The following is a 16,350-nucleotide window of genomic DNA, read 5'->3' as shown; positions in this document are numbered from 1 at the left end:
CTCTACCACTGAGCTAAATCCCCAACCCCTGGTTTTTATTTTATGTGTATGAGTGTATTGCTTGTATATATGTAAGTGCACCCATGTCATGAAGTGCCCACAGAGGTCAGAAGAGGGCATTGGATCCCCTGATACCAGAGTTACAGGCAGTTATTAGCCACCATGTGGGTGCTGGCAATCAAACCCAGGTCCTCTGCAAGGCAGCCAGTGCTCTTACTTAACTGCTAAGCCATATCCCCAGCCCCCTTAAAAATTAATTATTTGCCTACTTAGTGTTGCTGGAGATTAAACCTAGGGTTTCAAGCATACTCTCCCACCCAGCAACAACCCAGCCCTGGTCTCTTTATATAAACTGGTTGAGTAAAGGAGTAAGACACTAGTTTTGCTATTTTGGTAAGCCTAGAGAAGCTACCTTAAACTCCAAGGGATCTCCTGGAAACACAAGACAACTATCTGTCGGCTACTGTCTCAGCTGGAATTTTTGGCCAAAAGGCCAAGACCACAGAACAAGTCTCTTTCACTGTCCTGTAACACCTCAATTGGTTTACACAAATCCAGACTCACCCCCCAGGGGCCAGGGCAGGACCAAACTATTGCCCTTGAACAAAACCCAAGTGTTAACAAGTGAGAAGGTAGAAAAAAACTCCTGGGTGATACCCAGGGTCTGCCACAAACCTGTATGTCCAGGTGGAGTCAGCCATGTGAAGGATGGGGGAAGGGAGCTTCTGGCAGGGCAGAGGGCAATGTCAACGTCAATGTGAAGACCTGAGGAGAAATGAGCAGCAGCCAGGGCCCTGTGGGTGGACTTATATGTGAAAGGCTGAGTAGCATGGGATCCTGCAGAATGTGGGAATGTGGAAGGGACCATATCACCAGGGTCTATTAAACGTGTCAAAGCATTTGGATTCTGTCCACTAAGTGTTGTAGAAAGAGGTTGAACAGTTTGAAGAAAGGAAGGGTCATGATCTGATTTGTGCTTTTACAAGAACACTGTAGCAGCCTGGTGAAGACTGAGTGGAAGATTATTGAGAGAGGAGGTAGGAAGACTAGTTAGAAAGTTTCAGTCCAGGAACTAGGGGTCCACTCTCTTAGCATATGCAGAGCCCTGGTTTCCACCCCTGCATACAACAACAGAAAGGTCTGGTCCCAGCGAGCGATGATGAGGACTCAGTTGGGGGGGGGGTAACAGCGGAAATAGTGGGAGTGGAAGCATTTGGGGTTTGCTTTGGCCATCGTTGGGCAAAGACTCCATCCAAGCAGAGATCTTCTTGTTCCCTGACTAGTTTGTGCTGTTCCTTTGTCCCAGGCTACCATCTGCGCCTCCTAACAACACTTACTCATCTCCCAGGCCCAGCTGACACATCATCTCCTTTGTCCAGCCTTCCCAGCCCCACCTCTCCCTGAAGAAATATCCACGCCCTCCTTGGCTCCACAGCTCTCTCCATAAGCCCCTCCCTGGTGCGTCTGTCCTGTGGTAGTCATTTGTTTACTTGTCTGTCTCTCTTTGGATTACGAGCTTCAGGGAGCTCACTGTCTCCTTGCAGAGACCGCATGTGAAACTGCCGCAACCTACCAGTCAGTCACACATGATTAAAGGCTACCACATAGAAGGGGTGGAGATTTTGAGTGCTGCTGGTGTCAGAGAACTGGGAATGTCCAGGTGGGCTTTGACTGCCCTTTTGACTACCCTATACATCAGTGCCTGTTTCCCTTGCCTGCTTGGCTCCCTCAATGCCTAGGGCAAATGTGCATTCAGCCTGGATATGGTCTCTGATACCCACATGCACACATGCAACTCACAGGCAAGCACAAGCCTGACCATGACTTTTCTATCCTAACCATCTCCTTCTCAGGTCTTTCCAGAGACTAACACACAGCTGCACCCCATAAATGGCTGGTGGATGAATGAACGAATGAATGAATGGCCTGAAAAGTCTATCAGAGCATGTATTAATGAGGATGAAGGCAGGATGGATCTAGGAGGGGGCATGGTAAACATGTGAAGTTGCTTCCTCCACACTTTGCCTCCCCAACTCCTTGGCTTTCCCAATAGGCTTGGGAGCCCTAGGCTGGGGGACTTCTCCTCACATCCGCTGTGCCAGTCTCTTGTTGGTACCCAAGATGCTGGGCAAAGAAGGCAGACTCTTTGTCCTGGGATATGCTTTGGCTGCAATCTACACAGGTGAGTGGCTGTCCCTGGGCGCCAGGTGACACCAAAGCAGTGACCCTGGGTGAATCATCCAGTGAGGACCATGTTGTTAAAAGAGATTGGGGAGATTCTAATCTCAACTCTTCCAACTGGCTGTTTTCCTGAGAGTGCCTTCCCATCCCTTGACCTCCTTAGTTTACAATGGTAAAAAGTCAAGAACTGAACAAAGTCCCTTATAGACTTGCTCAAGCCCATCACTGCACAGTTCTAGAAGGTGGTCTGCATGCAGAGAAGGAGCTAGGGGTGGGTCTAAAAAGGGACTGACCCTGCAGGGGGTGACCTATTGGCACCTCTTCTGCTAGGGCCAGTGGCCAATCTTCGGCACAACCTCAACGAAGTGATAGCATCACTGGGCTGCACCGTGGAGCTACAAATCAACAATACCCGAGCGTCCTGGCGTGTCTCCACAGCTCCCTTGTGGGCAGTGTTCAAGGATCTGCTGGTCAGGACCCTGTACAAGCTGGGCTTGGATCCCTAGCCCCAGGACTGAGTTGGCTTGAGGGGGGCACCTTGATCCCTGCATCCATGGTCTCCTGCTGGGGATGTTCCTTGCATATTTTTGCGGCACTATCCTCAAACATTGCTAAACCTTCCCTGGTCTTGGGGTTCTAAAAGCCAGGAGAGCACCCTGTCATTGGGACATATGTAAGCCCCATATTTCCACAGACTCACCCAAGTGGGCAGGACTCTGGGCATCTGAATTAGGATGTTAGGAATTGGGGACCTTGGCCTTTGAGGATTAAGAAATTAGAATGGGATATTAAGAGATATAAGAGACTGGGGGTTTGAGAATGTAGGAGAAACAGGTTGTTGGGGAAAGGAGGCTAAGGAGTTTGGGACTCAGAAATTAGAGCTGAAGCGCTGAAGTCCCAAATTATGGGGCGCGCTGAGCAGTAAGGAGGGGGCAAGGAAAATCTGGGGATCTGGGAACTAAGACAGCTAGGGAGAAGTGCTGCTAAGCATGTGAGCTGCAGAGAACTGGAAGGAGAAGCTGTATCTCAGGTATAGCTCCCTGTAGGCCTGGGTAAGAGCCCAAAACTTGGCATGGGTGGACAGACTGGGAAGCAGAAGAAGGTGTAACTTTATCCTGTTTCTGCTCATCTCTCTAACTCCAGGGCAGCAAAGATGCCCTGAAAGCTGAGACTCAGAACATCTCCACCTACTTTGAGGACCTGGATGCCCAAGTGAAGAGTGAGACTGGCTACTCGCCTGAGGATACTATGGATTTGGAGGAAACAGACCCAGGTGTAGATACCCGTGGAGCCCCTACAGGCAGACTCCACCTGTCCACCCAGAAGATGTATGAACTGAAAACCAAGCTGCGTTGCTCCTGTGAGAGGTGTCCCTGGGCAGGGCAGAGTGGGGCAACCTGCTGGGCCAGGCTCCAAGTCAGGGCATCGGAACCTCAAATATCCCTTGTTCCCTGCCACAGATGTGGTAAATCAGGCCATACTCAGCTGTCATCGCTGGTTTGATCAAAAGCATAAACTGTGTATGCAACGCATCTGGGTCCCGCTCCTGAATCACCTGCTCTGCCTGCCAATGAAGTTCAAGTTCTTCTGTGGCATTGCCAAGGGTCAGTGATAAGAGGGTAGGGAGGTCCCCAAGTTTAGGGAGATGAATCCTTGGGGACTACATAAGTGTGAGGTAGGAAAGTAGTCAGATATGGAGGGCATAGACTATGTGGGCACATGAACCTACCCATCTGCTGACCTCTTTGTGGCGATGACTTTCAGCTAAGCTCTGAGTTTGCTCTCTTCATTGGAAGATGGGTAGAGTAACAGTTCTCATCCCTGTAAGGGTTTTGAGATTTAATGAAATGATGCGTGCCAGGTACTAACTGAAATGGCACACAGGATCTGTGGGCACACAGGACCTGCTCTAGAAATTCTGGATACCATTATTGGTATTTTTTTTTTTTGGTCTTTTTGAGACAGGGTCTCTCTGTAGCTCCAGCTGTCCTGGAACTCACTATGTAGACCAGGCTGGACTTGAACTCACAGAGATCTGTCTGCCTCTGCCTCCTGAGTGCTGGGATTAAAGGCATGCACCACCCCGCCTGGCCCATTATTAGTATTTTGGGGTGGGGGGAGATAGGGTCTCAATATGTAGAACTGCCTGGCCTGGAAGTCAATATGTAGATCAGGCTGGCCTGGATTTCACAGAGATCTGCCTGCCTCTGCATCCTGAGTGATTGGATTAAATGTGTGTGCTACCATACCCCACCCATTATTAGTATTTGGTACAGTTAACAGCAGATGAAAAAAATGGGGATCAAGCATCAAGCCTTGTTCCTAGGTAGAAGAATCCTAGGACAGTAGAGAAGGGAGGAGTGGGTTCAGTAGAAAGTCAAGGGTAGAAACTCCTACATGAAAAGGCTCAGGCCATCCAGACCTGGGCCACAGCCCAAATGGGGAGGCTTTGACTTGGCCCCACTGCTCACCAGTGATGGAGATTTGGTGTCGCAAACGCATCCCAGTGGAAGGCAACTTTGGGCAAACTTATGACTCCCTCAACCAGTCTATTCATGATCTGGATGGAGAATTTTCAGTCAATATTGACATCAAGGTAGGAGGCACGGGGGTGAGAGAGGGAGACAGGCAGATAAGGAGCAGGAGGGGGAAGAAGGAAGGCATTAGGAAATAAGACAGGAAGAAGGACAAGGGAGAGGCCCAGGGAAGAGGTGACTGGGTATGGAGGATGGGGGTAGAAGAGGATTGGTGTTGGAGGGTTCCACTGGTGCCAGCCTGTGGAATCCATGTACCTGGCTTGGGGATGGAATGGTCAGCCAAGTATGAGATAGTGTCAGCTAACAGGAGTTCAGGAAAGCAAGTCTGTCACAGAGGGTGGTGAGCAGATGAAGTGACAACTCCTGAAGATTCTGGGAAAATAAGGAACATGAGTGGGGTGCCAGTAGAAATGAGTCACCAAGAGGTTGACTCTTAAGTGTGGCCAGGCTGTGCACATGTTCCTTCCCCAGGAAGAAAAGCAGGCCGCAGTACTGGGTCTCAACACGAGCTGGGAGCATGTAAGCACCGAAGTGCGGGACTATGTGCAACGGCAAGAGGCCCAGCTGCAGTGGGCCCTGCAGCTGCTGCACGTGCTACTGTCCTGTACCTTCCTGTTGGTCGTCCACTCGTAAGCCACAAGCCCCACTTGTTGTCCCTTCCTCCACCCTGGATGGGAGTCATGCCTGAAGAAGTGCAGAATGGCTGAGTATGGCGGTACAGGCTTTTAGTCCCAGAACTCAGGAGGTAGAGGCAGGCAAATCTGTGAATTCTAGGCCAGCCTGGTCTACATAGTTCTAGACCATGGCTACATAGTGAGACTGTCTCAAAAGAAAAGTGCACAACCCATACCCCTTAAATCTGAATATTATTTGCTTTTAATAAGCCTGGGTTTAAGGCAGGACGTGGTGGCACACGCCTTTAATCCCAGCACTTAAGAGAGCTGAGGCAGGTGGATGTCTCTGAGTTCAAGGCCAGCCTGGTCTACAAAGTGAGTTCCAGGCCATCTGGGGCTACAGGGAAACCCTGTCTGAAAAAAAGAAAAAAAAAATCCTGGGTTTGCTGTTTTCACAATTCAAGGACGTGTGGACATTTTATAGGGAGAGACATTACCCATGTTCCTATTATCTTAAAAAGATAAGCCATCTTCATGTATCTACCTCCTTCCAGCCTTCATCCCTGCAATGACTTTTTTTACATTTAGCTTTGACTTTTGATCTTTTTTTCTTACTCTTCACATTCCCCTTGGTTTTGACATTGTGCCATTTTTATCATCCAGTTTTGCTTTCATTCTCTCCTGCCTGCTGTGTTGGCAGCTACTTTTCCCTCCATTTAGAACAAAGGCCTTAACTCCACCCAGCCCAGTGTCCAGCGGGGCTGTCCTGGCCCTCACTTTGCTCAGTTTCCCCCATTGACTTCTGGACTCTCACCTCATCTCCACTCTCAAGTGTCTGGGATGGCAGGAACTGAGCAAGGGCAACCATAGGGGCTCTTGCTGTCAGCCACTGTTTGCCAGGCTATACTGACCCCAAGTGAGTGATTATATGTGTATCCATGGCCTCGTGGAAGGACAAAGGTGAATAAGCCATATTTCTACCCTAGGGACACTCCTGGTCTAGTTGAGGTGGTAAGGAAGATACCCACAGGGCAGAAATGCCTCAAAGGCCATACTACAGATTGGCTATGGGGACAGGTGTGGGAGCTAAAAAGGTGCCACTGCAGTGGTCATGTCTGGGTTCCAAAAGGCTGCAGGTAGGAGCTGTGCTCAAGGAAAGGAAAGGTGGTATTTTGAGCAAGGATCTTGGTATCTACAGAGTGTAGAGGACAGAGGCTGGGGTGGTGAACTAAGCCAAAGAACGCATGTCTAGGGGAGTCTGCAAAACCCCATATGAGGTCCCTGAAAGCCCTGAATTGGGGTATGGCTGCAAGATGGACTGGGCAGGATGGAAGCCCAGAGACCAGGCTAGGTCAGAGGTTAGAGAGCCTGGGTAGAATGAAGCAGGGCAGAAAGATGGCCTGAGATGGAGGAAGGAAAGGGTCTCAGAGCCAGCTTGGGTATGTAAGGGGAGGCATAGAGTCTCACATTGTTGCCAGGCTTTCAATCTTGGTCAGATTACTCACTAAAGGGACAAAGCTAGGACAGCCTAGGAAGCCCAATACAGCAGTGGTAGGTCTCTCCACAAGGGGTCGCCCCAGTCTATCTTTGCATTTATAGTTTATGTCTACCTTACAAAATGGATTTTTCACAATTTTTTAATTTTTTTTATTTTATGTATATGAGTGTATTGCCTGCATGTGCGTAAGTGCACCCATGACGTGCAATGCTGGAGGAGGGTGTCAGATCTCCTGGAGCTGGAGTTACAGGGGGTTGTCAGCTGCCATGTTGGTTCTGGGAGTGCTCTTAACTGCCAAGCCATCTCTCCAGACCACAAACTGGATTTTTTTTTTTTCTTTTGGTCTTTTTGAGACAGGGTCTCCCTGTAGCCCCAGCTGTCCTGGAGTCACTATGTGGACCACCCTGGCCTTGAACTCACAGGGATCTGCCTGCCTCTGCCTCCCGAGTGCTGGGATTAAGGGTGTGTGCCACCATGCCCGGCCCACAAACTGGATTTTTAAAGAACCAGTGGTGTTGGAATTTATGTATCACATTTTAAAGAGTTTAATACACTTCTGCAACTTTTTTTGTCTTTTTGAGACAGGGTCTCCTCATAGCCTTAGTTGGCCTGGCTTGCTTATGTAGACCAGGCTGGCCTCGATCTTACAGGGATTCACCTGCCTCTGCCTCCCAAGTGCTGGGTTTAAAGGCATGTGTCACCACACCCAGTCCCACCTCTGCAACTTTTTTTTTTAAGTCTTTTTGCAACAGAGTCTCTCTGTAGCCACAGCTGGCCTGTATTCACTATGGAGACCCAGGCTGGCCTCAGAGTAATAGAGATCTGTCTTCCTCTGCCTCCCAAGTGCTGGGATTAAAGGTGTGTGCCACCACACCAGGCTACAACTTTTAACATATTTCCATAATTAGACTTTTTTCTTTAGGAAGCAAGCATTATATGGGACTTTGGGAGACACACAAAAGATGCCTATATATGCACACACAAACACAGCTTAAGGGAAGCCAGGGAAGAACCAGGACATGCTGGGGAGACAGGAGTTGGTGTCTTAGGATGAGTTTTGCTTGAGGTATTTTCCTGGAGGTGTGTGGCAGGCAAAGCTGAGAGGCAGACTCTTGAAAGGTGAGTATGGCTGGGTGTGGTAGCTCATCCCTTTAATCTCAGCATTCAGGAGATAGAGGCAAGCAGATCTCTGTGAGTTCGAGGCCAACTTGGTCTAGTGAGTTCCAGGTCAGCTGGGGCTACATAGACCCTGTCTAAAGGAAAAAAAAAAAAAAGGTAAATATGGGAGGCGAAGAGTACTAAGTGACTCCTGCAACCTGGAGGGGTTTTCTGTCTCTGTGCATCTACTTCCCATTTATCCTACAAGATGCATACCTGCCCCAAACTCACAGACAGCTCACACCTTCCTCTGAGCCCCACCTCTGCTGGGTCTCAGCAGCCACATAGGTGGACATCGTCTACTACACAGCCAGAAGACAAGATGGAGCCTGCTTCCTTAATTACCCATCACCTGACCTGGGCCTCAGACATAGGGGTGCCCTGATGTGCCTGAAGGAAGCTCATGGTTGGGAGTGGGTGGACTTTGATTCAGGAGATGGAGACACCGGTCTATCCCTTTACAGATCCTTCTCCTACATGGACAGCTATAACTGGGACATCCGCTTTGACAACATCTACATCAGTACCTACTTCTGTCAGATCGATGAGCGCAGGAAGAAGCTGGTGAGGGGGCTCAAGCCCTGCCAGAGGATGCCTTGTTGTGCCCTCCATGGGCTTCATGTTCCAGGAGAACTCAGGAGAAAGGGCAGAAGGCCTTTAGAGTTCTCAACAATGCAGACATTTCTTTTTCAGGGCAAACAGAATCTGCTGCCACTCCGCAAGGCAGAGAAGAGATCTGTTATCTTCCCTTGCAAGCCTGCCATCCAGGCCTCAGAAATGAAAAATGCGGTGAGCCTAGTGCAGGGATCAGGCCTGGGGATGGGTGGCAACTTCAGGTGTGACTGAGAGTGGAGGGCAAAGGGCAGGGCACTCCTAGCCAGGGCGGGTGGCACCCTGTCCTACCCCTTGGCTCCTGGCAGGTAAGGGAGCTCCTAGAGACACTGCCTATCCTGCTGCTGCTGCTAGTGCTGTTTGTGCTCGACTGGGCACTCTACTCTGTCTTTGACACCATCCGCCAACATTCTTTCCTGCAGTATTCCTTCCGAAGTGAGCCACAGTCCAAATAGTCCCTTCACCCAGCCTTTCCCTTGGACTCTTCTGCTCCCCTTCTTTCCTCCTCCCCAAAGTCAAATCTCAGCCCCTCAATTTGAACTCTTTCCTGAAACCCTTTCCCACCATCCTGACCTCAGGCAGTCATAAACTAGAGGTGAAGGTCGAGGGAGACTCCATGCTCGCCCGACTCCTTCGGAAAACAATTGGAGCCCTGAACACCACCTCAGACACAGGGGTACAATCAAACAACATGCGTGAGTGACGCTGAAAGTTGGGATCGAGGGCTGGGGTGTGATCAGAAGACAATAGGGTAGAGTTGGGGAATGTAGACATGAGGTTTGGTATGCTTGAACTGCAGAAATTGGAGCCAGGGAAGAGCTTGGATCAGAGAAGTCTCCATACTGTGGCCTTGAGGCCCAATCCCCTAGAACAGCACTGTCCAGTGGGGCTTTCTGCCATGATGAAAAGGTTCAAGATATGTACTCCATTAAGCAAACAACCTTGGGGCTGTAGTAGCTATGGTGTTGACAATGAAGCTATGCGAGGGGAGCAGGAAAGGCAGGAGGTGGGGAGTTCAACTCAGAGTTTCCCGGTCCCTCAGCTGACCCTGACCAGACTGCTCACAGCCTGCCTCTTCCCCAGGCTGCCTGCCCCAACCCATGAGCCTGGATACCAGGGCCTACTGGAAAGCTTCACTGCCAACTGGCCTGCTTGTGTGTCTCTGCTTAGCCCAGGCTTTTGGCTACCGGCTCAGGAGAGTCATCGCAGCCTTCTACTTCCCCAAGGTAGTCTCCAGACAACTCCACCCTGAACATGCACACCCACAAAGCCCTACCAGCCCTGTCTTCCTCCTTTGCTCTGTCACTATCATTGAACTCCTCTTGGTCCCAGCGAGAGAAGAAGCGGGCCCTGTTCCTTTACAATGAGCTACTTAGGAAGAGAATAGCCTTCACCAAACTGAGAAGGGCCGCCATCGTGTATCAGGCACGCCAGCAAAGGGCTCTGGTAAGTTAAGTCCTGCACAGCTCTGCCAACTCTGGCCTGGGTCTGAGGACTCTCAGAGAAGGGGCAATCCTTTCAGTCTAGCCAGGACCCCCAGTGTCCCAGGCCTATTGGGGCTAAGTGGGTCTGACAGAATGCAGGTTCCAGCTTCTGGAGGTCAGGGCTTGTCCATTTCTGAGCCCCATCATTTAGCCCAGCCTGAAACATACAGTGGCCTTTAAGAAGTGGCAGAAAAAGGGGAATAAGGTCTGATAGTCTGCTTGGAGGAAAGCTCAAGAGCTGCAGACAGCTCAAGGCACTTCAGAGGAGTGGAAGGATGAAGGTGACCTAGGGGTCAAGAGGGCTTCTTGCAGGAGCATGTGGTCTATGGAAGGCACAAAGTCAGAGTCAGGTTCAAATTCACCCTCCCACATTGAGCTGTAGGAGCCTGTAGTCCTTATTGGATCTCAGTTTCTTCCTTTGAAGAATGGAGAGTTTAGATAGATCTGTAAGGCTACTCACTAGAGATAAGAGTGGTGGCCAGAGGCCAAGAGAGTCTGGATTTGAACCCAGTCCCATATCCCTGCCATTATATGACTCAACTGCTAGACCTTTTTTCTTTTCTCTAAGATGGTATTAACTACTTCATTTGGTTGTAATGATTGAGCTTTACTCTGTGTATGAGAATAAAGTTCTGTTCATATGGTAGTTGTCACTGTGCGTACCCCTGAGCAAGTGGCTACTTCTCCAAGCATCTGTTCTCTCACCTGAAGGAGAGATGATAATAATAACTATGTTCAGTGTATGGAGGGGTGTTGGATTGTTGGATATGGAACACAGGCCTGGGCTCTACCACTGAACTACACTGCAGTCCATATGGGTTTTAAAAAAATATTTTATTTTTATTTTATGTGTATGTGTGTATTGCCTGCATGTAGGTAACTGCACCCGTGTCATGCAATACCTGCAGAGGACAGAAGAGACTGTCGGATCCCTTGGAATGGAATTACAGACAGTTGTTAGCTGCTGTGTGGGTGCTGGGATTCGAACCTGGGTTTTCTGCAAGAACAGTCAGTGTTCTTATCCACTGAGCCATCTCTCTAGCCCCTGTATGGGTTTCGTAATTATTTACTTTACCTACAGTTTTCTTTTTTTTTTTTTTTTGACTTATTTTTATTTGTCCAAGTGTCTTGATTGCCTGTATGTATACTGATATGTGTGTAGCACCCACAAAGACCAAAAGAGGGAAACAGAGCCACCATGTGGGTGCTGGGAATTGAACCCTAGTCTTCTGAGAAGAACAGCAAGTGCTCTTAACTCCTGAGCCACCTCTCCAGCCCCTACCTACAGTTTCTCATTACAGGCCCCAACATTATAAGCCTGGTGAGATGGTTCAGTGGGTAAAGACACCTCCACAACCAGAGTTCCCTGGGAACCACATGGTGGTAGGAAAGGACTCTGCAAGTTGTCCTCTGACCTCCACACATGGAAGAGCATATGTGGACATACTGGCATGATCATACAGGGATTCTTTGCCTGGTTCTGAAATAAACTGAACTTGAATGTTTAGATGAAAATAGGAAGAACGTGCATTCTATGCTAGGAACAAGATTTGCAAGGACTCAGTCCAAAAGGCATGTCAAGTACCAAAGGTTAAATACACTAAGGAGAAAGCAATGAAAGCAAGGCCTTACTCAGGAAGGTAGAAAGGAACAGATCATGGACAGCTCTGCAAAACCAAGTTCTGCTTTTGTCTGGCAAGCAGTGGGGCTCCTGGAGTTTCTTAAGCATGACCAGGAAAGATTCCTGGCAATTGGGTGAAGAGGGTATGTGGGAAGCTGGATACTGACTGTAATGACAGCAAACTTTGTGATTTGGAATTGGGAAACCTGATTCTCACTGGATTTGATTTAGGTCCGACTTAGGAAAAGTCACCATCTTTGAGGTGACTTTTCTCATCACCATTGTCTGTCTGCCCTAGTCATTTCTCAGCCTCACCCTGAGAACCCAATAAACCGCTTTACAGATGCACCTGATAGCTGCTGCGGGTTGTCTTCAGGGAGAGCTTGGGTACTGCAGCCTCAGCAATCTATCACAGAGGAAAAGGAGGCTCTCTAGGATCTGCTTCCATCGTATCCTCGCCCTCCCCGAGTCTTCTACATCCACCGCAGCCTCCTCCCACACAGCACTTTCAGGCCTTGCGGCTTGAGATTTAGATAAGGGCTACCCGGTGCCCCTGGGAACCCACCTGGCATTAACCAACCAACCTCATCTCCCAACAGCGCCACCACCTGGTGGACACTCTGTCCCGCCGCTGCCCCCTCCTGCGCCGCTGGATGCGCCGGCGCTGCGTTGTGTGCCAGGCACCGGAGACGCCGGAGTCCTACGTGTGCCCGACGCCGGGCTGTGAGGCCGTGTACTGCAGGTCGTGCTGGGACGATATGCGGCGGCAGTGCCCGGTCTGCACGCCTCCCGAGGAGCTCTCATCCTCCGCCTTCAGTGACAGCAACGACGACACCGTTTACGCCGAGTGAAGGGAGGGCAGCTGCCTTCGCGTTTAATAAAAGGCCGTTCGCGCTCCAGAGGCCTGTGCTTCGCGGGGGTCGGGGACAGTGTGTGCTGGGAGTCGTCTAGCAGCAGTCGGGACAGCGGATCCGCGCGGTCCCCAGAGAGCGAGGCCACACACTAGAGGCGGGAAGGCAGCGTAACTTCGGGCAAGGGGCTGCACTGGGCTGCCGGAGCGGCCCCGGAGTCCAGAGGCTAAAAACCCTGGCAGGCGGGGGCGGGGCCTGGCTCGGGCCGGGAGGAGGGGCGAGGCGGGGCCTGGTGGCTGCGCCGCCGGGTGCTGGTATCCCAGCCGGCCGCCTCGGGTGCTCCGCTCGGTCCCGCACCTGCTGACCTCGCCCGGCCCGGGGCGCCGCTGCCATGCGGCTGGCGCTGCTCTGGGCCCTGGGGCTCCTGGGCGCGGGCAGCCCTCGGCCCTCCCCACCGCTCTCAAATATAGGTGAGTTCCCTGGCCTGGAAGGGGTCGAGGGGCTGACTGGGAAGAGGTATAGGAAAGACGCTGGCATCCGCCGGAGCCTAACCAGCACGCAGTCTGTTCTGCTGACCCGGGCCTAAGGCCGTGTGATTTGGGAGATGGACTGGAGAGTGGAGGAGGAAGATGCTGGCGTCCCTGTCCAGACATCCCCGCAGACACTTTAAGTCTCAGGCACCGGGGGACCTGCCCAGCGCCCCCTCATAATCCTGGAAAGAGTCAGTCACCCGCAAGACTGACGTCTTCGTCTCTCTTGGGCCTAGCAGGGCGTTCCATCCTGTGTAGGGCTCGAAATAGACACGGCTCGTGGGGTTTGGTGAAAAGGATTCTTTCCAGCCCTTCATCCCAGGTCTGGGTGGCCAGGCACCGCTCACTCTAAAGCGGTTGCCACCCGAAGGCTGGCTGAGCGGGAGGGGCCGGGAGGAGACACGGGAGGGAGCACTGGCCAGGAAAGAGGCTGGGACACCAACTCCTCCTTGGAACTTTCACTTCCCGCTGCTGTCTTGGGCTGGGGGCCGAGAGGGTAGGCGGGGGTGGAGTGTCCGGAGGAGAGAGGGCCATTGTTGGGGGGTGCTGGTGGAGGAAGTGGAGGCTGTGGGGAGCGGGCGCGCCTAACTGGGCATCAAGGCTGTTTAGGAAGGTGGGGGTGTTTGCACTGCTCACCCAGAAATGGGCGTTACCGGCATCTCTTATGTGAGGGAAAGGGAGGGTGAATGGGCACCAGGCCACAGGCTTCTCCAAAAAGGGCGTTCCTGATTGGATAGGGGTGTAATTGGGAAGGAATGGGAACAGGGGAGGGTCCCTATGAGAACTTGGGATTGGCCAGAGAGGGACAAGGACGGACTGCACGCTGGATAAGCTGAACTTTCTGGGAACTTGTGGGTGGAAATTGGTAAACTGGGAGAGAAGCCCCCCTCCCTCCAGTAGCCTCCTTTAAGTCCCAGCAGTGCCGTCACTGATGGACCTTGATATGCTGGTTCTTGGGTCTGAGGGTGTTCTTGGACCCTGCAGGTGGCACTGAGCAGCAGCAGGCGAGACCAGAGAGGGCCTTGAATGGGTCCTTGGAGAGCCAGGTCTTTCTGGACAGCCCCCCGATTAGCCTAGCAGAAGTGCTTCAGGTGAGTCCTGTCCTGTTAATAATGAACACACCCCCTTGAGCCCCACATCCTCAGGCATCTGCTGGTCAAAGCTAGGCAGTGGAGTCAATGAGCATGCATTGTAAACAGGTCCATCCAGGTCCAGCTGTTTTCCCCCAACCCTAGCATCTGTCTATACTTAGCCCCTCTCCCCTCTATACATATCCCAGCCCCACCCAGCCCATCCATCTACACTGGAAAAATTCTGAAGCTAAATCTGCTACATTCATCTCACACTGTTGGTTTTCTCAGTGGGGAAATTTGGAAAGGGACACACGCACGCGCGTGTGTGCGCACATGCACACACGCACACACACACTCTGAAGCTGAGTCAGAGGAAGGGCTGGGGCCTGTGCTGGGTCCTCCGTGATGCTTCCTCTCTGGGCAGGAAGCCGAGAAGGGGTGGCTCAGATACCTTCCTTGACCTCCCCACATAAGCCCCCAGAACAATGCCCCAGGCCAGGCAGGGCTTCCTGGCCCCTCCCTTGGGATCCCCTACCAATGACCTAATCACTGGTGCTCTCCTGAGAGCTTGAGGTTTTCTGGTTACAAAGGGTAGGAGCTTGGGGGCAGGACAGGGAAGGTGACATGCTTTCTGGTGCCCACAGACCAGTCTACCTGAGGCCCTGAAGATCAAATTGGAGCTGGATGGTGAGAGTCACGTCTTGGAGCTGCTTCAGAATAGGTAAGGTGGCAGGAATGATAATAATTACTGGCAAATAATTTATATAACATTTACTATGCACCAGGTAGTAGTAAGTCCTTACAATCATGGGAATCCTTAACAGCAATCTTAGAAGGTAGATACTATTATGCATTACTATCCTCATTGAACATATGAAGAAGTTAAACCCCAGAGGCATTGAATAACTTGCCCAAGTTCACACAATTCATGTATGTTGAAATCATATTGGAACCCAGATAGCCTGGAGAAGTCTAGCAAGTCCTAGACTCTGTGGCCTCAGAGAACTTAAAAGTTTGGCAGCATTGCCTGGCCCCTAACCTACCCTCTATCACCTCAGCTTCAGCTTTTTACTGTAGTACCCTATGAGGTGGCTCAGCTGCTGTCCTCCTTTTCTCACAGGGATCTAGTCCCTGGCCGCCCAACCCTGGTGTGGTACCAGCCTGATGGCTCTCGGGTGGTCAGTGAGGGACACACTCTGGTGAGTCAGAAACAGCACTCTTACACTGTTTCTGGACTGGGCAAAGGAGGGAGGGCCAACCGGAGGGTGGCAGCCCTGGAGGAAGTGGGAGGATACTTCATGGTTTTGCCAGCAAGCTGGACTCCTAGGTTCCAGTGCTGGTCTTCTCTGTGAGCTCACACTAATGTGGTTTCTCTTCTGTAGGAAAACTGCTGCTACCAGGGAAGAGTGCAGGGCCACACAGGCTCTTGGGTCTCCATCTGTACCTGCTCTGGGATCAGGTACTGTGGGCTGGTTCTCTCTAACCATTGAGAAGATACACAGGCATGCAGCTGAATTGCTTTCTGATTTCCTGTCTCTTTCTTTAGGGGCTTGGTGGTCTTGTCTCCAGAGACAAGCTATACCCTGGAGCTGGGGTCCGGCAACCTACAGGGTCCTCTCATTGTTTCCCGGATCCAAGACTTCCTTCTGCCAGGCCATACCTGTGACCCAGGCTGGCATACATTTGTGCCCACTCAGGCTCAACTAGATCTCCCTCCAGGACAGCACCACATTGGCCGGGTGAGGAGGCATGGAAGCAGCACTGGGCTGACCCTAGTTCCTTAGAGCTCTGTTCACACAGACAGTGGCTCCTGCTCCCAGAGCCACTCCCATGTCAGGGACTTTGTGAATATCACCATTTGCTCTTCCCAGCAACCCCAGGAGGCAGGTGCTGCCATTATCTCTATTTTAAAATGAAGAAACACTCGAGAGTAACCAAGGTGATTTACCTAAGGCCATACGACTAGTAAAGGAAACCTAGGATCAGAAGCAGGGTTCACTTCAAATGCCTCACATATCTTCTAATCCCATGGGCAGAGAGCTCTCACTTGGGTAGAGAAAATAGCAATGAGACAGCTATGAAAATGCACTTCCTAATTTGCAAAATGGAGAAAAACTATAGGGTTGCTGCAAAGATTAAACAAAAAAAAATATGTAAAGTTCTTAGAACTATGCCTGCCATAGTGCATTTG

General features: G+C 51.1%; 2 protein-coding genes across 26 annotated transcripts in view; both read left to right on the top strand.

The window, feature by feature from the left end:
- The window catches only part of Dcst1 (DC-STAMP domain containing 1), an 18,608-nt gene extending 5,819 nt beyond the window's left edge, over window positions 1-12,789 (top strand). For both annotated transcript variants that reach the window (XM_008854548.3, XM_008854551.3), the window contains 13 exons: window positions 2,054-2,182; window positions 2,512-2,651; window positions 3,325-3,541; window positions 3,642-3,785; window positions 4,656-4,777; window positions 5,190-5,347; window positions 8,453-8,552; window positions 8,682-8,777; window positions 8,909-9,035; window positions 9,179-9,295; window positions 9,684-9,826; window positions 9,933-10,046; window positions 12,305-12,789. In XM_008854548.3, coding sequence (XP_008852770.1) covers window positions 2,054-2,182; window positions 2,512-2,651; window positions 3,325-3,541; window positions 3,642-3,785; window positions 4,656-4,777; window positions 5,190-5,347; window positions 8,453-8,552; window positions 8,682-8,777; window positions 8,909-9,035; window positions 9,179-9,295; window positions 9,684-9,826; window positions 9,933-10,046; window positions 12,305-12,556 — 1,859 coding nt within the window. In that variant the 3' untranslated portion in view covers window positions 12,557-12,789. The remainder of the gene's footprint in view (window positions 1-2,053; window positions 2,183-2,511; window positions 2,652-3,324; window positions 3,542-3,641; window positions 3,786-4,655; window positions 4,778-5,189; window positions 5,348-8,452; window positions 8,553-8,681; window positions 8,778-8,908; window positions 9,036-9,178; window positions 9,296-9,683; window positions 9,827-9,932; window positions 10,047-12,304) is intronic.
- Window positions 12,790-12,839: 50 nt separating this feature from the next.
- The window catches only part of Adam15 (ADAM metallopeptidase domain 15), an 11,795-nt gene continuing 8,284 nt past the window's right edge, over window positions 12,840-16,350 (top strand). For all 24 annotated transcript variants that reach the window (XR_003847288.1, XM_029557137.1, XM_008854537.2 and 21 more), the window contains exons 1-6: window positions 12,840-13,026; window positions 14,071-14,177; window positions 14,804-14,880; window positions 15,280-15,358; window positions 15,542-15,618; window positions 15,706-15,898. Coding sequence is in view for 23 of the 24 variants with exons in the window: in XM_029557137.1 (XP_029412997.1) it covers window positions 12,948-13,026; window positions 14,071-14,177; window positions 14,804-14,880; window positions 15,280-15,358; window positions 15,542-15,618; window positions 15,706-15,898 (612 nt within the window). In the remaining variant the exon portion in view is untranslated. The remainder of the gene's footprint in view (window positions 13,027-14,070; window positions 14,178-14,803; window positions 14,881-15,279; window positions 15,359-15,541; window positions 15,619-15,705; window positions 15,899-16,350) is intronic.

The sequence above is a fragment of the Nannospalax galili genome, unplaced genomic scaffold (genome assembly GCF_000622305.1).
Source record: "Nannospalax galili isolate Female #2095 unplaced genomic scaffold, S.galili_v1.0 scaffold591, whole genome shotgun sequence".
Classification (NCBI taxonomy): Eukaryota; Metazoa; Chordata; class Mammalia; order Rodentia; family Spalacidae; genus Nannospalax; species Nannospalax galili.
This window is presented reverse-complemented; position numbering and strand designations above follow the sequence as displayed.